This window comes from Amblyraja radiata, chromosome 5 (assembly GCF_010909765.2).
Source record: "Amblyraja radiata isolate CabotCenter1 chromosome 5, sAmbRad1.1.pri, whole genome shotgun sequence".
Lineage (NCBI taxonomy): Eukaryota > Metazoa > Chordata > Chondrichthyes > Rajiformes > Rajidae > Amblyraja > Amblyraja radiata.
The window spans coordinates 94,908,245-94,932,359 of NC_045960.1; the positions used below are offsets into that span (position 1 = coordinate 94,908,245).

Genomic DNA, 24,115 nt, shown 5'->3' on the forward strand with positions numbered 1-24,115 from the left:
ATACTCTCCTCAGCATAATTTTCAAATTCAGGGAATGAGGAGAGGATTGACAATTTTCCATACCATTTGTTTTTGTATACATTTTTATTAGTGACATGATTTTTCTCAAAAGTTTTTGAATTTTTTGTTGTTGATAGATATATATTTGCAAGTCAGTTTTCCTTTTGGACGTGCATTTTTATAGTTTGAATTTTCAAATTGAAATTTGATAAAATAAGGAATAAAATAAAATAAAAATAAAGATAATTGGAGATAAACCAACTAATTTGTTAAAACTTTATTTACAAGAATCTTTGATTTAAACCCTCTACACCATGCGTGCTTTATTAATATAAAGTTTTTAAGCTGCAGGTTGTAAAAAGATGCAGAAAAATCTATGCATGACTTTAATTTCATATGTTACAGCTATATCTCTCCTTAGTTGAAGGGTGACAATGAATTCTCATTGCATTTGTAACTGCGATTTACGAACATGTGTGAATAGGGGTTGGACTACAATTGGACACCAATGTCTGTGTTCATCATGGAACAGGATTTCTGAATTTCTTTGCTTTCCCAACATGCTTCCACATAAGGCAAATAATATTTTTGTTTCTAATTAGGTAAGTTTAAACTATTGAAGCTGTTATTTGTTCCTGAATTTATTACGAATTGCTTAATTTACAGGATTAAGAGAGATAGTTTCTTAAATTATTTAATGTATAAAATTCTCCAGGTTAAAATTTGTTAGAATCTTATCTTTTGGGCACTTATTCTTCATTTTAATTTTTTGTACTGTGCATTTTAATTGATTAGATTTATTTTGTTTCAGCGCAGGGGATAATGTTGAATTAGGAGGTGTAAACTGATATGAGGTGTTTAATCATACACCAGAGAGACACGACGATTAGAACCAGTGCCTAAGAATCAATGCTGCGGCTTCAGTTATTCACTGTCAACATATGAATTAGGGGCTGAGGTAGATCTTTTGGCCCCTCAAGTCTGCAATGCCATTCCATGCAATCATGGCTTATCTAATTATGACCTCGACATCCCATTTACCCACCATAATCCTACACTTGCCTGCTTAGCAAGTATTTAACTATTTATCTCTGCCTCGAAAATCCTGAAAACCTTAGCTTTCTTCAACCTTTGCAAAAGTGAGTTCCAAAAACGTGCAACCATCTACGAGAAAAAAATGAGTCTTATCCATGTTTTAAATGGACACACCCAAGATTTTAAATATTGATCCCGTCCACAATTCAAGATTCTCCAATAGGATTAATCATTCCCTTGGGTCCACCTTGTTAGGACTACTAAGGATCGTGTATGTTTTAATGAATTATTGATGAACTAGATAGTATAATAGAGTTTAAGAAGGAACTGCAGATGCTGGAAAATCGAAGGTAGACAAAAGTGCTGGAGAAACTCAGCGGGTGCAGCAGCATCTATGGAGCGAATTAAATAGGCAACGTTTCGGGCCGAAACCCTTCTTCAGACTGGCCCGAAACGTTGCCTATTTCCTTTGCTCCATAGATGCTGCTGCACCCGCTGAGTTTCACAGAGAGATGTGAATCCAAGTTTGTCATTGGCAATGGTGCAGTAAGTAGAAGACTGGAGCATAAAGTTACAAACAAAAGAGAAATATAGCTATGGCATGATTCTCAGTCATTAATTTTGAATCAAAAATGATCATTCTGTTTTATTTAAACTCAGAGGTCAGTCTGATCTGGTAGATGAAGTGAAGGGTCATTGATATGAAATGTTGAGTGTTTCTTTCTCCACAGATGTTGCCTGATCTGCTCAGAGTTTCTTGCATTGTCTACTTGTGTCTATGATGTAGTACATGTAGTCATGTATAGTCTTTCCGCTGACTGGCTAGCATGCAACAGAAATCTTTTCACTGTACCTTGGTACACGCGACAATAAACTAAACTAAACTGCTTTGCTACAGCTGTACCACACCCTAATTACATTGCATTTGGAATTATGTGTTGAGTCTGGGTCTTACCTTCAAAAGCATAAATTGACAGTCCATGGTGGAGTTCAAGATTTGTTCATATTTTCAATTATAAAGAATTAAGATTTTAATTTTAGTTTACAGAAATATCAAATGTGTCTGAGCAGTATATGTGGTAAAAGTACTTTGAGGAAAAGGATGGATAAAAACATGTATAAGAAGAAAGTTATGCTGATGGATTAAACTCCAGAGGGGTGTGACGGTTAAAGAGGGGTACAAGATAATTGGCATGGAAGATACACAGCAAGCACAGACCAATGGGGTAGCTGGTTTGTTTCTACATTGTAATTAAAAAAATAATATTTGGCAATTCAAGGAATTTTTTAGATGATCTGTATTTTTGTTAATGAATATTTTGGAATAGATTTTTGATAGGAAAGAGGTGTGTGGCTAATGCAGCCAAGTTGGAGTCAAGATAACAACAACCATGATCTAATTGAACAGTGGAATGGATTGTGGGACTGAATGATCTGTTCCTTTTGCTGCATTGAAAGCAATAACAAGACAAGATTTTCGCTGAGAAATTTGTTTATGGTCTTCGTTACAGCTGCAAACTTGCCCTGCATTTACAGTACAATGAGCAACAGAAGAAAATGTGCACCCCCCACGCGGGTTGATGAGGATGCAAAGAAAAGGCTGAGTTGGAACATGTGTGATGACTTGAAGCAGCTTCAACTACCTGCTGTAACGGATAGCAGCAACAATCCATTGGCTGCAGGCTCAGATTTCTCAGAACATAGAGATGCAGGGTCTCTCCTGGTGAGCAGTTTGAAACTGAATAAATCACCAAATGTCTCCAGCGTGACTGAGACTGAGGATGAAGGGGGATCTTTCCTGTCAAGCAACTCTGCCCATCCCAGAATCGCCATCTCCCCATGTCATCAGGACAAAGAATGGCGAGCACAGCTAGATGAGTTCATCCTCCAGCTTCCAGAAGGCCAAGTATTTCCAGATAATATTTCGTCTCTCTCTCTTTGCTTGTCAAAGACTAGTAATGATAGTCAGTTGCAAATCTCAGTCACTAAGGAAAGTTATGACTCTGAGAGTGATTGTCATGAAGAGGTGATTGGTTTTGTGAGAAGCTCATTCCCTTTTACAGTACTGGAGGATATATTGTGGCTTCAAAGAAAGCAAGTGCTCAGATTGTTCCAAACGAATATTGAAGATTGCCAAACTTTGAAGGTATTTATCTTTCCAATATAATGTTAACTTTGATTTAACCATTAATCCTCCTGACTCGCTGTTTCTTTTTTCTCCTTTGCTGTTGTTTACTTCGTGCTCTTCTTGCACTGTAATCATATTGTGCAAAGGTTTACTCTCCAATTACAGAATAATAACGAAATAAATTATGTCCTATCATACTGCAAAATTATTCTGTATTTTATTAATTTGCTTGTGTATTCTGTATTTTGTTAAATCTTCTGGCCGGCAGTGCTGAAATGATTACTCCATCTTTACAATCCTCCCTTAGCAGCTTGAGTGAGCTAGTCCCTTTCTATGTCTATAGTGCTGTGCTTTCATTGCCCTTGCTTGTCGTCAACGTGAGGGTAATATTGCCACCTATTGGGTTTATTTATTTTCTCCATTTGGCTAAAGTGCTAGAAACCTACTTGCTGAACACCTCCATTTCCTGGCACTGTCATAATGGTTGTAATATATTTTGCCCTATTGATGTAGTGCCATAGAGGAATGGCAAATGACTTGGAATCAACTTGAAGGGGATAGATTATTTGTAAAATTAGTTTTAATTTAACCAAAAAAATGGGGTTTAGCAATGGAAAACGTCACTTGGAAAAAATAAGGTTTCATGCAGAATGAATTAAGTCTCTTGATTTGAACATCTCCATCAAAGCTTGGCATATTCATCTCTTCTCAAAGGAAATCAAAATCAATCAATCAATCAAAAAAAAGTTGGGCAAGTTTTAGTTGCTTTATGAAGTGGAGTCCTTATCCTTTATTGCATTCTAGTAAATTTGTCTGCATCCGTTGCAAGGTCTTAACATCTTCCGATAGTGTAATCCCCTGAATATTCAGTGAAGATCTGAGTTTAGAGTTTGTCTTTTGCCAAATGTCCTAGTTGTCTATTTAAGCTTGACTTGTTTGTTTTGCACTGTAGGTGGGTGTATATCTTCTTGAGTCTGGTTTAGGAAAACCAGTGGACCTGAGTGAAGGAAGCAGCAGAATGAAAAAGACAAATATGTTGATTCAGAAACTTATGGAATATTTTTATGACTTAGCTGCTCCAGGTACAATGTTCATTGTAAAAGGAAGATATAATTAAGGCAGCTTGAGAACTATTATAAAGTAAACATTTGCTGCTACTAGAAATCTGAAATAAGCAGAAAATTGTGGAAAATACTCAGCAGGTCCGACAGCATCTTTTGATCCTTCCTTTCACCTTGATCACTGACATCATCGTTTATTCTTTTCCCATCAACGGACCTTTCTCATTAATTTGGAACAAATTTAATCTAATTTTCTCCAGTTCCAATGCAGTTATGGATAAGAAACATTAATTCTGTATTCATTCTATAGATCAGGGGGCGGCAACCTACGGCCCCCGGGCCAAATGCGGCCCGTAACCTGAAATCATCCGGCCCGCAGCGGCCGGGCGCCCTGAGCAGCAGTGCCCCAAGCAGCGGCCAGGTGCCCCGAGCGGCAGCGCCCCGAGCAGCGGCCCAGCGCCCCAAGCAGAGGCCGAGCGCACCGCATCCTGCGCAAAGCCGCCGGCATGGCCGCGCACCTTCTGTGAACACGTTTAAGAAAGATCTGCAGATGCTGGAAAAATCGAAGGTGGACAAAAATGCTGGAGAAACTCAGCGGGTGAGACATGCAAGGATTGCATGAGGCTGCCTCACCTGCTGAGTTTCTCCAGCATTTTTGTCTACCTTCTGTGAACACGTAGGTAGACAAAAATGATGAAGAAGCTCAGCGGGTGAGGCAACATCTATGGAGCGAAGGAATAGGTAATGTTTCGGGTTGAGACCCTTCATCAAACTAAGACTGAACACGTGATTTGATGCCTGCCATCGGGGCGGGATCCATGTGTACACGTGATAGATGTGGCCCACCATCCTCTCACAGTCATGCGTCCCGGCCCCTCTGCAGAACAAGGTTGCCGACCCCTGCTATAGATACTGTCTGTGCTGAGAATTTCTAGCATTTTCTATTTTATTTCGCATTTCAGCCATCCATTGTATTTTGCTTTTTTCAAATTTAATGTGGTTTATTGGTGGATAAATATTGTCCGGAATCTATAGCCTAGCTCCAGAACACTTCTTTGAGGAGTGTCAAAGGATCTTCTATATGCATCTTACATGGAAAACCAGTTCTTTTTGTAAAATCCTTTATCTGTTCTCCAGATCTTTGTTGCTCTTTTTCGTCCCGCCCTTCTTCAAAAGGGCAACAGTGAGCAAATGTATTAGTTTCCATCAATGTGCAAATGTTTAATTTAGATTACTGTTTAGTGTTCGTTATCCTAATTCCAAAAGTATGCTTACTAAGTAAGATAGTCATTGCAAAGACTAAGCATTGAATAAAGAAAAGGAAGAACTTTATTCATTAAAAATAAAATATCTGAAATTCACTGTAGGTTTATAAATCATTAAATCTGTGTTCAACTCTTTTTGTGAGACATTTTCTTAATGATACTTAACCATAAATTAATATTTTTTCTGTGTCTTTTAATGCAGATGTACCTAACTTCGTTGAAGAAGCTAATAAAGAACTAGAAAGGGAGAATGTAGAAGAGCTATATGACTTTGTACGTCATGCGCATCAGCAGGAAGTTCTCTGTAATGAGAAGGTTCAGCACACTCTGCTTGTTCCAACACTCAGACCATATCAGTGTCAGGCTGTCAATTGGATGCTACAGAAAGAAAATTACTTTGTTAATCCATCCTCTGATGGTAAGTTTGAAATGGATGCTGCACAACACTGGTGAAGACTAGATCAATCCACCTTATTGACCTGGAAACTCAATGTGGTAAAATTCCAAATTTGAATTATTGAGGAAATGAGTTAATACTAAATGTATTAATGTCCAATACAAGGTCCGTAGTTTTAATCTTCTTCTCAATTGGAAACATCTTCTATAAAACATCATTCTTCATCACTACTATGCTGTTATTGTCACCATAGTGCAGAACACATAAGAACAAACGAAAATAGGAGCAGGAATAGCTACATTCCTCAAGCCTGCCCAGAATTCAGTATGATCAGGTGTGATTTATGTTGGCCACAACTCATCCTCTGTGCCAGTTGCCCATAACTCCCAGTCTTTCAAAAATTCATCTAAGTCCATTTAAATATTTCCAAGAATATAAGCTCCACAACTCTCTGTCATTGGGAATTTCAGAGATTCACTAACCTTGCGAAAATAACTTTGTACACATCTCTGATTTCAATTACTGGCTCCTTATCTCGCAACTGTGGTCCCTCATCCAACACTTTCAGACTTGTGATAACATCTGCTTTTTAATGCCTCCTCATTCTTCTGAACTCCATAGAATGCAGCCCCCCAACTTGTTCAGCCTCTCTCAGCATCAGCTTCACTGAGTGTCAGCCTGTTTCAATTTGATTGTATTTTGTCTGAGACATTTGAATGGTAATTGTAAAGCAATAAAGTTAAGGAGGGTAAGGGAGTGCATGTGCACACATGGAAACTGCTTAAGTGGAAAGCAGAAGGTAATGTCAGGGATGAAGTGATTTTGACATAAGACAAACAGAGCTATAATGATCATCAACCAGTGAAGTTTAAGGGCCATAGAGAAACTGCCAATTTGTGATGTCTGTGGTAAATTTGTTAAAGTACCAGGAATAGGAAGGACAGGCCAGGTGGACGTAACAACCATTTCCCAGAAGTTTCCTGAGGCTTGCATTGCGCTTCATTGGAGTACTAGAAAGTCAAAGGCAGAGTCAAGGCAATACACCTTATCCATATGTCTTTGATACTACCAGAGTATGCACCACTGGTATATAGGAACTTATTCCAAGGTGTAAAAGAGCTATGGGTGATCGCAAGCTGTTGTCTGGGCTCAATAAGCCCTCAATGTCTGTCACTCAAATAGGAACTCAATTGTGTTAAGGTTGGTCAGCTTCTATTGACTGACCTTATTGCCTTTCTGTAATGCACTTAAAGTACATACAACACCAGTAAACGAGTGAGCAGAAGATGCACATTCACCTGCCTGAGTAACTGTGTGTAGTATTGCAACCTTAATATGGAAAGGTTGAATGTGAATTTCTGGATATAGTAGTGGAACCCATGGGTTCTAATGTATTTGTATTTTGCCATGCAGCTCTATGATGTGGATTAAAAACATGCAATTGTTTCCATGCAGAAATTGCCCTGCACTTGTTATGGAAGGAATTCACCACTAAAGATGGGAACAAATTATATTACAACCCCTACACTGGCTGGTGGGTATATTTTTGGTCCTTTGGATATGGTTTGAAGCTAAATGTCATTGCTTTGGAGTGTTGGTAATTGAGATAGTCAGAGTTCTTTTGTGGGCTTTGTTACTGTAATAAATCTATTACGGATAGTATTTCATATTAAGATTAGGGTTCAGGTGGGGTTTCACTGCGTCCTACTTCTTAATGCCTTCAGTGACAACGTTGCACTTTATTGCACTCTGCCAGTATTTCTGTTATATTCTCTTATCCAGAACCCAGAGGTTTAATCTGCACTGCAGTTCTGAAAGTTAGCTGCACTGTCAGAGTGGAGCCAACTCTCAGATGAAACCTTATATTAAGCCACTTTCTGAGCTCTCAGAGGCAAGTGGCAAAGCATTTAGGACAATTGCCTCACAGGTCTGTGGCCCGGGTTTGAGCCTGACATTAGATTCTGTATATGTAGAGTTTGTATGTTCTCTTGTAGAATCCAGTAGATGCTGGTTTACCAAAAAAGAAACAAAGTGTTGGAGTAACTCAGCAGATAGGTGATGTTTCAGGTCAAAATCCTTCTTCAGACTGATTATGGGAGGGGAGGGGGGGGGGGGGGGGGGGGTAAACGGGGAGAGAGAAAAGGCAGGACAAAGCATGGTAGGTGATATGTAGACACAGGAGAGAGGGTTATTGACTTTATGGAAACATGGGCTTCCTCTAAATTTTCCCATCAGCAAAAAAAATTACGGGAGTTAATGGGCATATTTGACACAGAAAATGGTACAGGGCTATAGGGCAATAAGACAAAGCCAACTTGGACACAAGTGGGCCAAATATTCTGTGTCATTATAAGTGTTTACTTAAAAAAACAGACCATGTTGCTATTTCAGAAAAATAACAGGTATTTTACAATTTTTGGGGTCATTTTTCAACGTCAGTGAAACAGTCTCCCGCTAGTTGTCCCGTTGGTCTTTGTGTTTCTTTGCTGCATATTAATTACCTGCCACGCAGTCTCTTTATTAACAGTGATGAATCTGATGTTTCTAATAAGTGCTTCACTTGACGTTAAATCACTTTGGACATCCTGAGGATTTCAAAGATTTAAATTTTTTTTTTCTCGCTTTCACTTTCTCTCCCACTCTCTTAAACACCATCATTTTCTTAGTTTTTATTTACAGCTTGTGCTCTCATCCATCTGTGCATCAGGTGACTTCTCTCAATTGTTGCCATTGCTGTTTTTTTAATTTCAATTTTATATATTTTCAGTTTGTTTTTTGACATCTGTTCTAATCAAGTAAAAAATAATCAAGAAGAAAACAAATATATAGATGTTGCTCATCTTACTGAATTTCCTTTTGTTGGGAATCTTGTCCTTTTGGATCCCAATTAATCTCAGATAGTCCAGCTAAGGTGAATCAACCGGGATGTTCCATCCAAGTCACAGAGTCTAATTATTATTATTGCAACCTAAAACAGAAGAGGCAGTTTTATCCAAAGGCAGTTTCCAAGCCAAATAAATCTCAGATAATTTCCACTTGATCTCTGACTATGTGTGTTTATTCAAATTAGAATATAGGTTAGATATATAAGAAACTGATCCAGATAACATTGTCAGACATAGGACAATACCTTCTTTATTACATGATATAGTTCTTCTGACTATATTGAACAACCTTGGACAGTGGAGGACTGGGTCTAAAAATATTGGTTGCCAGGAGACAAAGGGGGCCCACTTCATCAGGGGCCCACTTGATATAGGGGACCCACTTCATCAGGGGCCCACTTGCCATCGGGCAAGCTGACACCCTGGCCAGTCCGCCACTGACCTTGGACTATTATTAACTTTATGATCAAAGAAATGCTGTATTTCTCACATGCTACTTTTTTACTCTAAAATGTTTTTAGCATCATCCGTGACTGCCCTCTATCAAGTACTGAATGGCCTGGTGGAATCCTGGCAGACGAGATGGGTCTGGGCAAAACAGTGGAGATGCTGGCACTAATATTGACACATAGGTGTAAAGATGTCAAGCAGGCCACATTATCATTCCCAGAGGTACAGTCCATCATTTAATCTTCCTAGCATTGTTAGGTTTGATAATCCTAGAGCCTGCAGTCATTAAAGATTAGTCGCCCCCCAATTGCAATAAACACATTTCCAGGTTTGATCAGTGTTGGGAGTACTACCAGACATTAACCTATTTACTATAGTTGTGCTCAAAGGCAAACATGATTTGTAAAGTTCTATAAAAAACATTGGGATCTGAAAAAGTTTAATAATCTCGAACAATGTCTATGAATTCTAGTGCATCCTAAATTGATAATTTGGATAATGGAATGAAGGGTCCCTTTGCGTCAGATTTCAGTTATGATTTCTCAGATATGGAATTTCCTCAGCACATCTTGCACAAAAGGTAGATGAGCAATTTGCCTGATGTGTCAGCTGCTTGGTATTTGCCAATTCATATTATAGCAATCTGGCAGTCATGTTGTCATGCTGGTTGATTAGTGGCTGTGCTCACCAGATCCAGGAGTATCAGCAGATTCACCATGTTCCGAATGACCTGACTTATCCAAATTCCCCTACATATTTTTAAAGCATTTTTTATGCTTGCAATAATATTAATAAAATGTTTCAAACTATGGTATTCGTTAATGACAGGATTCATTACATATCCCATTAGTTTAATTATGGGTCATGTTGTGAATATTCAATGAAATGAAAGAAATATAACAAAATGTATGTAAAACAATACAATATGGATAGCTATAAAAAGATGACAGATGATTAAGATTGGAAATAAATTATTGCAGTCGATGCTTCACTGATCGTGTTCCTATATTACTAGGGAAAATCGACAAACTACTACATCCCACCTTCAGTGCCAACCGCCTCTTGCAGAACAAGTGTGAAGAAAAATCAAATCAAATCCAAGGAAAAGGTGACCTATCCCAGTAAGTACAACCTTTGATATCATGTAGCAGATTGATAATGAAAGCCTGTGGTGGGATGCCTACTCATTGACTATAAATCAGACATGAGAGGCACAATATGCATTATCTGTTGCCAGTTTATTGTAATGGACAGAAAATTTGAAACAGTACTGGTGGAGTTTACCATGCCTAAAGAGTCGTGGAATCCTTTTAGCATAGAAATAGGCCCTTTGGCACAACTCGTACATGCCCACTAAGATGCCCCATCTAGGCCAGTCTCATTCGCCCGTGCTTGGTCCATATCCCTCCAAACTTTTCCTATCCAGGTATCTGTCCAAAGGTCTTTTAAATGCTGATATAGTACCTGCCTCAACTACCTCCTTTGGCAAAACCACTTCTTCTGCTTCTTACTAGCAAATATTTCCTCTGTTTAGGGGCTAGACTATTGGCTATATCTTTAACACAACTGGCATTCAGGTATAATGAAGATTTTGTGGAATGCCTTTGCCTCTATCTGAGATTTCCTCCAACCATTGAAACTGACCTGAAGCCCTCTTCATTCACAATTGGGACCTAGCCTGATTGGATTCTTTCTCTAAATATGAACAAAACAGTGAAAGTGGTTGCCCTTAATGTCAAGGCAGTGTATGGTAGGATATAAAAGAACTGGGGTTAGATTGGCCAGTCAATATCAAGGAGAAAAGGCAGAACTAGGTAAAGTCATATCTAGCACAAGAGAAAATACTTGTGATTTTTGTAGTTCATAAGTGATAGGAGCAGAATTAGGCCATTCGACCCATTAAATCTACTCCGCCATTCAATCATAGCTGATCAATCTCTTCCTCCGAACCCCATTCTCCTGCATTCTCCCCATAATCCCTGAAACCTGTACTAATCAAGAATCTATCTATCTCTGCCTTAAAAATATCCATTGACTTAGTCTTCACAGCCTTCTGTGGCAAAGAATTCCACAGATTCACCATCCCAGGACTTGATGCAGAGGTTTGTGAAGATTGTATCCTGGTATCAACTAATTTCATCTGCTCTTAATTGACTTTACATCCATGATTGTAGACACAAGGAAATGCAGATGCTGGCTTACAAAAATAACATGCAATCTGTTGAACAATAACGTGGCAATCTGTTGAACTTGAAGAAATTCAAAGGAGATGCTTTGGAGGATGAGGACAAGTTTTGCCAGGCTGATGAGTGTTAGTAGAGGGAACAGAGACCTAATCAGTTTCCTTCTACAAACACTATCTAACGCCTGGCAGACCTTTCTCCTTTAATGATCTTAACCTCCATTTTTTCAAAACTTTATAGGATCTCAAAACATCTGAATCCCATCTCTCTATGGACTTAGACATAGTTTCAGGATTCTAAACTCCTGATGTTTCTTGGTGTTACGACTCCCGAATGCAGGTACTTCAGAGCCGCGTAACATAAGTTAAAAAAACAGGTTCAAGTTCAAAAATATTTTAATTTCAATGGAACGCAAAACCCAAACCTGATTTAAACAGCCCAGTCAGTGATATGGATGGACTAACAAACAATTAAACAGTGCTCCAGCCAGCCACGTAATGGACCGTCGAACCAGAGACTCTAAAACCTGCCTAAAGAGATATAACCCTGAAACAAAATACACGAAAACACTAAGGTCAGCCCTTATCCGTCCCAATTCAATATTTGTTAACAAGGAATGGTGAAAGTACACAAAGTTCTATGCCATGTGGCCAGGCCTTCTGCAGCTCACACCAGCAGACTGCTCACAAGTCAGGGTCGACGAAGAAGAGAGAGAATCCTGGGAAACTCTGGTATTTAAGCTTCAGATGAGTCACCCGTCACCTGACGCAGCTTGGCCAATCGGGTACAGGAGCCTTTAACCCCTTGATTCCAGACTCACAGCCACGAGGCCTGTACTCGGGAGAGAAACAGAGAAAGGTAAGTACATAGCATTCACCAGGGGGGGGAGCGCCTAACACTTGGTTTCCTATATCTTAGCTTCTACCTCTTTCAGCCTAACACTCTGCACAGTGGTTCTGTGGCAGTTGCCTAAACACTCTGAAAATATGGCTTTTTTCCAGTTGTGTTGGAAAGAACCATTCAAATCAAACAACAACTTGTGTTAACTTTACAAAGTTTGGTGCCTCACAGAATTAATGTCAAACAAATATTTGGCAGTAAGACGGATATGGAAATGTAGGGGCTAATGTCTAAAAGCTTTATCAGAGATGGCATTAAGGGTGTCTTGATGAAGAAAGTGGTGAGATTATAGGGGGCATTTGGACAGAAATTTCAAGTGGTTGAGACGAGAGGAAGAATGAGGTCATGGAGGGATAAGAAACCAATGAAGATAAAACTGGGAACAATTGAAAGATTGCCTCGAAAGCTGAATTAATGGTTGTATAATTGATCACAATTCTTTTATTTTATATACAGGTCTTCGTGTGATGCTAATTACTGCTATAAAGGAAGTGAATGTACGGAAGTCAACCTCAGTCAGTGCAATTTATAAATACATCACCGCTACCTACAAGTATGACATTCAGCGGAATCGCCATCTCATCAAGAAAACCTTAGCCAAACTTATTGCAGAGCAATTGATCAAACAGGTCAAAGGTCATGGCTTAGCTGGTTCCTTTATTATTGGAAAGAATTACAAGGAACAAATAAAAAGAAAGGGAATGGAAAAGCAGGTATTAACTGTTCTGTCTTGCTGAAATTATAATTTTTTCAAGTCCTGTTTACTTCCACAGTAATTTCTTCTATCAAAGTATTCACTTGTAAGGGAAGTTACTGTTCATTTATTACAGTTGATCTTTTTACCATGGAACTCGGGAATAGTAATTTCCTTCAAGATTGCGCTAGTTATTCTGTCTGAGCTTTCAAATGTCAGTAAAGTAGAAGAACGCGCCCTCAGGTTGATATTAAAATTTTCTTTGCATTTCGAAATCAAAAGAAGCAGTATGGAATTTTACATGAAATGAATAGCAGTAGTGTGTGGTATGATCCTCAAAGAGAAATAATAGTTTGCTCAAAAGGAAGCCCAGATAACTCATGGTCCAGTTGGCATTTGGTGGTGCCAGAGAAACCAGCCCCAACAAGGTAGAGGTCAGTTCACTTAAAACAAAAACAGCATCTCCTTTGTCAGAATGACAATGTTGGTGTTTTCATTACAGAATGGAGTATATCCGAGGACATTGCGGGAAACTAGAGAGGAAATTGCGGGAGCCCTGGTTGAAATTTATGAGTCGTCGTTAAATACAGGAGAAGTGCCAGAGGATTGGAGGGTGGCAAATTTTGTGCCTCTTTTCAAGAAAGACTGCAGGGAAAATGCTGGGAACTATAGGCCGGTGAGCTTAACATCTGTAGTTGGTAAGTTGCTGGAGAGTATTCTGAGGGATAGGATATACAGGCATTTGGATGGGCAAGGGTTGATCAGGGACAGTCAGTATGGTTTTGCACGTGGGATGTCGTGTCTCAGATTGATTTTTTGAAGATGTGAGCGAAAAGGTTGATAAAGGCAGAGCTGTAGATGTTGTATACGTGGACTTTAGTAAGGCGTTCAACAAGGTGCTGCATGGTAGGCTGCTCTGGAAGGTTAGATCTCATGGGATCCAAGGAGAGATGGCTGAATGGGTAGCAAATTGGCTCCATAGAAGGAAGCAGAGGGTGATGGTGGAAGGTTGCTTCTCAGACTGAATGCCTGTGACTAGTGGTGTGCCATAGGATTCGGTGCTGGGCCTATTATTGTTTGTCATCTACATCAATGATTTAGATGAGAACATACAGGGCAAGATTAGCAAGTTTGCTGAAGATACAAAAGTTAGTGGTTTTGAAGACAGTGAAGATGGTTGTGAACTATTGCAGCAGGAGCTGGATCGATTGGCCAGGTGGGCAGAGGAATGGTTGATGGAATTTATTACAGAGATGTTTGAGGTGTTGCATTTTGGGACGTCCAACAAGGGCAGGACCTACACAGTAAATGGTAGGCCTCTGGGTAGTGTTGTAGAGCCGAGGGATCTAGGAGTACAAGTGCATGGTTCCATGAAGGTCGAGTCGCAGGTAGATAAGGTGGTCAAAAAGGCTTCACTTTAGCCTTCATCAGTCAGAGTATTGAGTATAGAAGTTGGGAGGTCATGTTGAGTTGTATAAGACGTTGGTGAGACTGCATTTAGAATATTGTGTTCAGTTCTGGGCACCATGTTACAGGAAAGATATTGTCAAGCTTGAAAGGGTTCCAGAAAAGATTTGGGAGGATGTTCCCAGGACTAGAGGGTGTGAGTTATGGGGAGAGGTTGAATAGGCTGGGTCTCTATTCCATGGCGCGTAGGAGGATGAGGGGAGATCTTATAGAAGTATACAATGAGAGGAATAGATTAGGTAGATGCACAGTCTTTTACCCTGAGTACGGGAATTGAGGACCAGAGGACATAGATTCAAGGTGAAGGGGAAAAGATTTAATAGGAATCAGAGGGGTAACTTTTTCACACAGAGAGTGGTGGGTGTATGGAACAAGCTGCCAGAAGAGGTAGTTGAGGCAGGTACTATCCCATCGTTTTAAAAACAGTTGGACAGGTACATGGATAGAACAGGTTTGGAGGGTTATGGACTAAGCGCAGGCAAGTGGGATTAGGGTAGCTGGGACACTGACACTGACGCTGAGACACCCTATGACTTAACATCTGTAGTGACTAATGGAGTATTGGAAGTTCAAAGGATTTAAATGACAGTTTAATACATAGGATCATTGAGATATTTGATGTCACATTGCCAGTATGTAATGCAAAGATAAAGAGAGACTGAGAGGCCATAAGGAAAGGTCCATGTGGTGCAGGTATTTTAAATAATATATATTTATTATGTTGGTAATGCTGCCCTTTACTATCCATCTATAATCGTCCTTGAACTGAGGACCAGTTAAGAGTCAAGTGCATGATCAAGTCTGAAGTCACATATAGGTCAAACTGGCGAAGGTGACTGATTTTCCTATGTGAAGAGTATGAGTGAACTAGGTGGGTTTTTAAGAGTATCCAGCATTAATGATAGTAGCCTTTTATTACATATGTATTTAATAACTGTTATGGCTTCAAGCTTTTGTCTTGGGATGAGGGGGCATAAAATGTCACAGAATTACAGTAAGGGATTTAAAAAATATCTTTAAACAGGATGTTATAAGGCTATAGTATTCATTTCCATAATCAGTGGTTGATGCAGAAACAATATAAAGACTGAGGATTATATTGGATAAATATATTGAGGAACAGAAGAGAGGAATGGGAATAGAATAGATAAACGTGATGAGGATTTCTTTTGCAAGAAGTTTAATTGTGAAAAACACAGTTTCAGCACGATGTTCTAACTTCTATATATGAAACATGTTGATTGTGCACTATTTTACAATACCATATTATTTTTGCTTACAAGGTCAGCCTTGGGAAAAACACCATGTCTATTGTCCTAAATATCGGCCAGGAGATAAAAACAGAAGAAGCAGATCCCACTTTGAATACTGCAGACACTGGCAAACCACCAGAAAATGATTCACTTGAGTGCCTCTTGGAAAATGAAAATAATAATTGTAACGAAACTGAGCCATGTAAGAATGCAGTACAACCACCAGAACTATCACAGGAATCCGATCCAAAACAGGAGGAAATTCACCACAGAGGGTTAGAATTTCTGTCACCTGGACAAGAGATTGTAGAAAATAAAGAGATTGGTGAAATAAGAAAAAGCTGCCTTACCTCGCTAACGCTGCCTGTGAATGATAACAGTCTCCCAAATGTCCTCCAGGGAGATTCTCAAGAAGACAGGAACACAACGCATTTGGCTAAAATGACTTCTCCCTACAGCAAGTCAAAGTGTCATTTTGAGTGCATATGTGGTGAAAGCGGACTGACTGATGATAAAGCATGCGTGCAGTGCTTGAAGTGCGATTTGTGGCAACATGCCACTTGTGTTAATTACAAGGAAGATGACTTAAAGATCAGGCCATTCTACTGCCCTCACTGCCTGGTCACTATGAAACCTGTGTCCACATCTGCAACCCTCATTATCTCTCCTAGTTCCATCTGCCACCAATGGGTGGATGAAATCAACAGACATGTGAGATCATCTTCCATTTCCATACTGGTAAGGAAAACTACAGAAAGATGGAACTCAAGATTGTGCAAATTTCTAAAATTTCTAAAACATAGTTTGCATAAACATTTATCACTTCTTTGTTCTTTTTTGCACATTCCCAGCACCAGCCCCTTCTGTTGTGGATCTGTTACCACACCTAAATGACTAGAGAGAATGAATGTGCTTGCTGTGGAACCAATTTCCAAAGATAGACACAAAATGCTGGAGTAACTCAGCAGGTCAGGTAGCATCTCTGGATTAAATGGATAGGTGATGTTTCCGCTCGGGACCTTTCTTCAGATCAGAACCAATTGCCAGATAGGTGTAGGTGAAAAAAAAATGGGCATCCAAAGCCTATGGCTTAAACTGACCAAAGGAATAGGAAATGTTGCTTGTCCATTCCCTGCACTAATGTTGCAGCTGCTGAGTTCTTCCAGCATTTTGTGCTTTGCTCAAGATCCATCATCTGCAGTTCCTTGTATCTTCATTAACAAATCCATTTTCCATCATTCGTCCTCCACAGGTGTACCAAGGTGTGAAGAAACACGGTTTTATACAACCTCATGCACTAGCAGGGTATGAGATAGTCATCACGACATATGATGTACTTCGAACAGAGCTGAATTACGTTGACATACCTCATAGTAACAGTGACGATGGACGTCGATTACGCAAAGAGAAGCGCTACATGGCCATTCCAAGTCCGCTGGTTGCAGTGGAGTGGTGGAGGATCTGTCTAGACGAGGCTCAAATGGTTGAATGTGCCACAGCAAAGGTAAGGCTACAGAATGCAAAATATCTATTGGCAAGAATTACATCCAAAATATATAAGGTAGACAGAAATGCTGAAGGAACTCAGCGGGTGAGGCAGCATCTATGGAGCGAAGGGATAGGCGCCATTTTGTGTCGAGACCCTTCTACAAAATATATAATGTCACTGTTTGCCATTGCATTCCTGAAGAAGATATTGGTGTTTTGTACACCTTCTGTATTACTAGTTTTAAGAATAAGGTGGGAATAGTTACGAAGATCAAAGCAGATCTTTATGTGATTGGATCTGTCGTGATTTTGTCGAAGGACAGTTTGGATCTATCCCTGATTACATTTCTTATATTCTGAAGTCCCTTTTTCTTGAATGTAAGGCATTTTTTAGTGTGAAGTTTTTGAAATGAACGAACCCTGATACAGTGTAGGAAGGAACTGCAGATGCTGGTTGACACTGAAGATAGACACAAAATGCTGGAGTAACTCAGTAGGATGGGCAGCATCTCTGGATAGAAGGAATGGGTGACATTCAGAGTCTGAAGAAGGGTCTCGACGTGAACTGTCACCCATTTCTTCAATCCAGAGATGTTGCCTGTCCCGCTGAGTTACTCCAGCATTTTGTGTCTGAACTCAGCTACAGTATCTCCCCTTTTGGAAATGAAGATTTGTCATACTCAGTTCCTCTTTCTGCCTTTGTTTATTTTCCTTGCAGGCTGCAGAAATGTGTCTGCGACTAAGTGCCATAAATCGTTGGTGTATCACAGGAACACCTGTCCAAAGAGGCTTAGAAGGTATAGTTTTTTCTGATAGTTCTTTCCTATTTATTTTATTAAATTGAATTATATTGGAGATAAAAGGTTGTATTTTGCAAATGGTTACTTTTTACACAAAAAGAGAACGAGTGGTTATTGTTGATCATATCTGCAGAACCCAGTTAATTAAATGTTTACGAGAATGGCATGCTTATAATTAGGTATTTGTGGAAATTAAAATGATATATCATAAACAAGTGATGAAATCAGGGTTATGAAAGGTTTTGTCGTGCAAAGGGTTAGGAGACTGAAGAATTTATTCTCAACAGGACTTAGTCATGAGGTAAATTTGATAAAAGATAATTCTTGATAAGTAATTATCATCAACATTTATTGGAAGCTGTAAGATGACTTCAGCCGATGACTAAAGTGACTGATGTGGGAGGCTCTATAAGTGTCCCAGGTGATCCCGTTCTGAAGTTTGTGCTCGAGTTCAACAAATAAAGATTGTTTGTGTGAAGATCTGAATCTCACCAAGAATGCAGCACAGCCACTGAGAGACTCCCTTGTCACTGGTACAGAGGAGGCAGCATACCATCCTGGAATCATGACCGCGGCCACAGAAATGCGTATCTGGCCTCGCCACTGACCATTGGATCTCCTTTCACCATTACCCTCCTGTCCTTTCCACCCACAACCCATATTGCTATCATTTAATCTCTACCTTTAAAGTTACCTAGCATAAATGCACTTTTCTCATTTCTCATCAAATCCTATCCTTTCCATTCCAGGGTCTTCCCAACAGTGTTGGACTGACATTTTCTGTCAGTTAAGCACATTCTATCAGAATGTACAAGGCATTATTAGCAATTTTGCAGATGTCACAAAAGTGGGTGGCATCATAGATGGTAAAGATGATTATCAAAAATTACTAGGACTTGATCTACCTCTGCCACAGAAGGTAGTTGAGGCCAGTTCATTGGCTATATTTAAGAGTTAGATGTGACCCTTGTGGCTAAAGGGATCAGGGGGTATGGAGAAAAGGCAGGTACAGGATACTGAGTTGGATGATCAGCCATGATCATATTGAATGGCGGTGCAGGCTCGAAGGGCCGAATGGCCTACTCCTGCACCTATTTTCTATGTTTCTATGGGCAGGTGGGTTAAGGAATGGCTAATGAAGCTTAATACAGATAAGTGTGAGGTGCTGAATTTTGGGAAGTCAAACCAGGGCTGGAGCTTCATAGTGAATGGTAGGGCTCTGTGGAGTGTTGTTGAGCAGAGAGATCTAGGAGTGTAGGTACATAGTTCCTTGAATGGAGCATCACAGGTATATAGGGTGGTTATTAGCCTTCATCAGACAGAGTATTGAGTATAGAAGTTGTTACAGTTGTCCAAGGCATTAGTTAGGCTACAGCCACATTTGAAGTATTTTGTTCAGTTTTGGTCATGTTATAGGAAAAACTTTAAAACTGGAAAAGGGTACAGAGAAGATTTACAAGGATTTTGCCAGGACTCGAGAGCTTGAGCTATAGGGAGAGGTTGGGCTGGCTATGACTTTATTCCTTAGAGAGCAGGAGGATGAGGGGTGATCTTATGGAGGTGTACAGAATTGTGAGGGGAATAGATAGGGTATATGCACAGTCTTTTACTCGTAGGGGAATGAAGAACCAGAGGACATGGGTATAAGGTGAGAGGGGAAAGATTTAATAGGAACCTGAGGGACAACTTTTTTGACACAAAGGATGGTGGGTATATGGAGCAAGCTGCCAGAGGAGGTACTTGAGGCAGGTATTATCACAACTTTTACAAGACAATTGGACAGGCACATGGATAAGATAGGCTAAGAAGGATATGGGCCAAATGCAGGCAGGAGGGACTAGTGTAGTTTGGGCATGTTGGTTGGTATGGGGAAGTCGGGCCGAAGGGCCTGCTTCCACATTGTATGACTCAAAAAGTCCTTAGGTACTTCAATGATTGTTTGTGTGTTACTTTGGAAATGTTCCTTTGCTTATCTTTAAATCAATTACTATTTATTTTGGTATATGCGGTGGTGAATTAATGTAGTGTGTAAATTGACTTTTGTTCACTTTCTGTCTTACAGAACATATTTTGACTTGGCTGATGTATTTCTTTCTCTTTCCTTAGACTTGTATGGATTAATACTGTTTCTAGGTGCCGACCCATATTGGGTTAAACACTGGTGGGACCAACTCTTATACCAACCTTACTGCAGAAAGAATCCAATTCCAATCTACACACTCATAGCGAAAATCATGTGGAGAACAGCAAAAAAAGATGTTCTTGATCAGGTATATTTATCCATGTGGATGTGAGCAAGAAATATATTAAGTTGGGGGTGAGGGAACACTTTTGAGAGGATTCACATCATCAATTTTGCAGGCTGTAAGCTGTTTAGCCCTCTGACCCAATATAAAAATGCAGGTCACCACCACTGCCTGGTGCTCTCCATGTAGAACATGCCCTTTGGCAACGACAGGAATTGTTGTTGTGCAGGCCATTTCCTTCAACATGTGGTGCCCTTATATATGCCTCTTTTGGTTATCCACATAATTGAAGCCCTAGTCAGCCCTCTGAAAAGCTGCTATAGATTCACTTCTAGGCTAAGATGGCATTGGTGCAATAGCTTGTATATCTTATAGGCTAATATGCAATTTTTAATGTATTTTTTGTATCTCCTTATACTGTATGATGTGTTATATGGACCTGTGTCTGAAATAAAGCTTTATTATTATTATTATTATTATTATTATTATTATTATTATTATTATTATTATTATTATTATTATATCCAACAGGATGACCTATGCAATGGTCTCCTTCAGTTTCAGGACAGACATATTTTCAGGTTTCCATGAAACTCTCCAATTTTTAGCTTTATTCTGCCTGACCTAATACTTGTCACTAGAAATAGTTGCAGTTCATATACTAATGTATATAGTGCCAGATCTCAATGCACTTATTTTTAATAATCCTGTAGTTTTCAATGCATGTATATTGCTGCAAAAAAATGCAGCAGTTGTTCATTAAAGGGCTTTAAGTAGCCCTTAACAGGTTTAATCGTGCACTAGCTTACCTATACCAGGAGCATCAGTAACTCAATAGTAAATGTGTATTTTCAAAGCCCTTATTTTTGCTTCCCTCCAAGTTTGAAATATCCTTCAGCATTACAACCCTTGTATGTCTCTTCACTCCTCTTTTTCAGTCCTCGTGTATCCAAGCCCATTTCCCCACCTTTAAGGTTGTATTTCCATTCATCTCAGTCTGAAATTCAGCAATTCCTTCTCGAAATTATTTTTCTCATTTTCCTCAAGGCCTTGTTTAGAATCTATCTTTGTCCAAGTGTTTGGTTGCCATTAGTAATATTTTCTTATTTTGCTTGGTGCCAAATTTTGTTTCACAATCATCCCTTGGAAACATTTGAAGACATTATATATTGTTACCATTCATACGCTTATTAAAGTTATTTCCAGAAACTGAATTATGGGAGTGTGCAGGCAAGTAGAAGGCAATAATAACTATTTCCTGACCTATTTTGCCTACCATTTATGAAGGAATGACACCTATAAATGTTATAGCAGGTCAATTGCAGCTACAGTTGTGTTCTTTTGATCAAACGTTAATGGATTGGTGAGCCAACTCGACACATGTTTCTTCTAATCCACGTGCTACTTTTCTTCCAGATTCAGATACCTCCTCAGACTGAGGAAGTTAATTGGCTGGAATTTTCACCAGTGGAAAGACACTTCTACCATCGACAGCATGAGATTTGCTCCCAAGATGCATTGCAGAAGCTGAGAACGATTTTTGATTGGAGCATCAAGTTGAGCCGTCTAGATAGGCGCACAGTTGGTTCCATTTTGTATCCCTTGTTGAGGTTGCGGCAGGCATGCTGTCATCCACAGGCTGTTCGAGGGGAGTTCATTCCAATTCAGAAGAGGTATATATAGAATGGCAGATAATTTAGATTACAAAAATAGTGCATTAATTGCCATAAGTTATAACACGTGGGTGGGTCAAGCAAGGAACATAGACTTAACATTTTGAGGGGAAGGCGAGGAAAAATTCTTTTTCTTGAAGATTGGTTTAGATTTGCAATTCATTTCTTGCACAGGCAGTGAAGCAAGCCATGAGTGGTTCAAAAGGGTAAGGGATTAGCATGATTAATTTGCAAAAACAAAAACAGAAAATGCTAGAAACGTTCAGCAGGTCAGGCAGCATCCTTGGAAAGAGAAAGTCAATATTTCATGCCCAGGGTGTTCCATCAGAACAATTCCAACATTTTCTGTTTTTGTTTGTCATCTCCAGAATCTGCAATGCTTGGTTTTCTATAATCTGCAGGGTTGGGAAGAAGCCAAATGAAATTGATGTTATTGCTCTACTAGAAGCTAACATGGATTCTATTGGTCACTTAACTTCAGCCAGTTGCATAATATTACATGAAAACCAAAAACAGCGTTTGCTGGAATTTTGTGCTCAAATCTCTAGGATGGGATTTGAACCCATATTTTTTGACTAGTGAGCCACAGTTGACACAGCCATTTGCTATTTATTTCTGTGTTAGGAAATGCAAAGTTTGGCAATTGTTTTTTAGCTTGCCCAGATTGTTTTTGCTTCTGTGTTTGCAGCACCATGACAATGGAAGAACTCTTAAAGTCTCTTCAGAGAAAGTGTAGCACAGAATGCGAAGAGGCTCATCGACAGCTAGTGTGTGCTCTCAATGGGCTCGCTGGCATTCAGATTATCAGAGGTAAGTGAACAGATCAGTTCTTTTTCCTGCATGGTGGAAAGTACAGGAAACTGTACTGTGATATTAAATGCATATGAAAGGTTTGTGAGAATAGTGCAGGGTAATTGTCATCAATACTTTATTTCACATTAACGTGAAATTAATGACTTTTGGTTAGGATTAGCACTTTATTCCGACCCACAAGAGAATCAATTAAACTTCTTGTTGATAATGATTTCTTTCAGTGATGTCGTTTGAGATAGTCAGATTTTCTTGTCAAATATGTGGAACTGCAATGTTATCATCAGTTTTAATAATTTAGATAGATGGACTTTATGTTATGGTAAGCAGGTATTTTTGGTTATGAAAGAAAAATTAGAACATTCATTCATCTAGCATCTTTTACAATCTCAGAACATCATAAAGATTGTTACAGGTAGAAGAGTTCTTCTGAAATATTGTTGTTTGCAGCACCATGACCCTGCAGTCAAAAACCCTGCAGACAATTTGTACATCGCAAACATCATCCCATTAATGACAATGTATTTAGTGATGTAGACACAAGGACACCGTAGACACAGAATCGGGTTTACAGAAAAAGACACAAAGTGCTAGAGTAACTCAGTCTAGAGAACATGGACAGGACCCTTCAGACTGATTGTAGTGAGAGAGGGTGGGTTTGGGACAAAACCTGGCAAGTGATAGGTGGATACAGGTGAGGGGGGTTAATGATTTGCAACGGGTGGACAAAGGCCAGAGATTAAAAAAACAAAAAGTGTGAGATAAGGAGATATAGATAGAAGAAGTGTTAATTGCAAAACCAGAGGAAGAAATGGTAGGGCACAGGTAAGAGTGGGGATAAATAAAGGCAGATGGTGTTGTAGCGGCCGATTTCTATATCGTTCGAGAAATTAACGCTTTAGACGCTAAATGGATGAGCATGGTTAAGGGGAATGTCTTCCAAACGCATGCGAGCTCACCCACAGAGACCTTCAGAGCTTCTTCACAGATAAGTCTTCAAAACACACTTTTGATGAATAAATGCTTCATTGTTGATAGAAAACAATAAGATACACCCAAATTTCTTCCGAATCGTTACTATCTTCATCGAACTCCAGCTTATTACTTTAAACATTAGAAAACTCCTTGTGTCTCCGTTACACTTTGCATGATCTCCTTTACACCTCGCATGGTCGAAGGGTAAACCTTCCCCATCGTCTCTTCAAACGACACTAACTCCTAAGATTCTGCGCAAGATACATAGCCCAAAACGTCATAAATCCCACCCACAATATAACGGGCAGTCTAAATTTTAACGGCACATGCCATCATCAATGCATGCAAAACAAGCCAAATGGCCACTACAGGTGTTTGCAGTTAGTTACCTAAAACTGGAGAGTT

The 24,115-nt window shown here is 39.4% G+C and overlaps 1 protein-coding gene across 2 annotated transcripts in view; it reads left to right on the plus strand.

The window, feature by feature from the left end:
• The window catches only part of shprh (SNF2 histone linker PHD RING helicase), a 65,588-nt gene that overhangs the window by 1,603 nt on the left and 39,870 nt on the right, over positions 1 to 24,115 (plus strand). The window contains exons 2-15 of one of the 2 annotated variants that reach the window (XM_033021843.1): positions 406 to 602; positions 2,547 to 3,181; positions 4,116 to 4,245; positions 5,692 to 5,907; positions 7,342 to 7,420; positions 9,293 to 9,443; positions 10,237 to 10,342; positions 12,761 to 13,017; positions 15,749 to 16,456; positions 16,971 to 17,222; positions 17,925 to 18,003; positions 20,113 to 20,276; positions 21,669 to 21,925; positions 22,614 to 22,735. In XM_033021843.1, the coding sequence (XP_032877734.1) occupies positions 2,576 to 3,181; positions 4,116 to 4,245; positions 5,692 to 5,907; positions 7,342 to 7,420; positions 9,293 to 9,443; positions 10,237 to 10,342; positions 12,761 to 13,017; positions 15,749 to 16,456; positions 16,971 to 17,222; positions 17,925 to 18,003; positions 20,113 to 20,276; positions 21,669 to 21,925; positions 22,614 to 22,735 (3,127 nt within the window). In that variant the 5' untranslated portion in view covers positions 406 to 602; positions 2,547 to 2,575. The remainder of the gene's footprint in view (positions 1 to 405; positions 603 to 2,546; positions 3,182 to 4,115; positions 4,246 to 5,691; positions 5,908 to 7,341; positions 7,421 to 9,292; positions 9,444 to 10,236; positions 10,343 to 12,760; positions 13,018 to 15,748; positions 16,457 to 16,970; positions 17,223 to 17,924; positions 18,004 to 20,112; positions 20,277 to 21,668; positions 21,926 to 22,613; positions 22,736 to 24,115) is intronic. The other variant, XM_033021842.1, reaches the window with a different exon arrangement.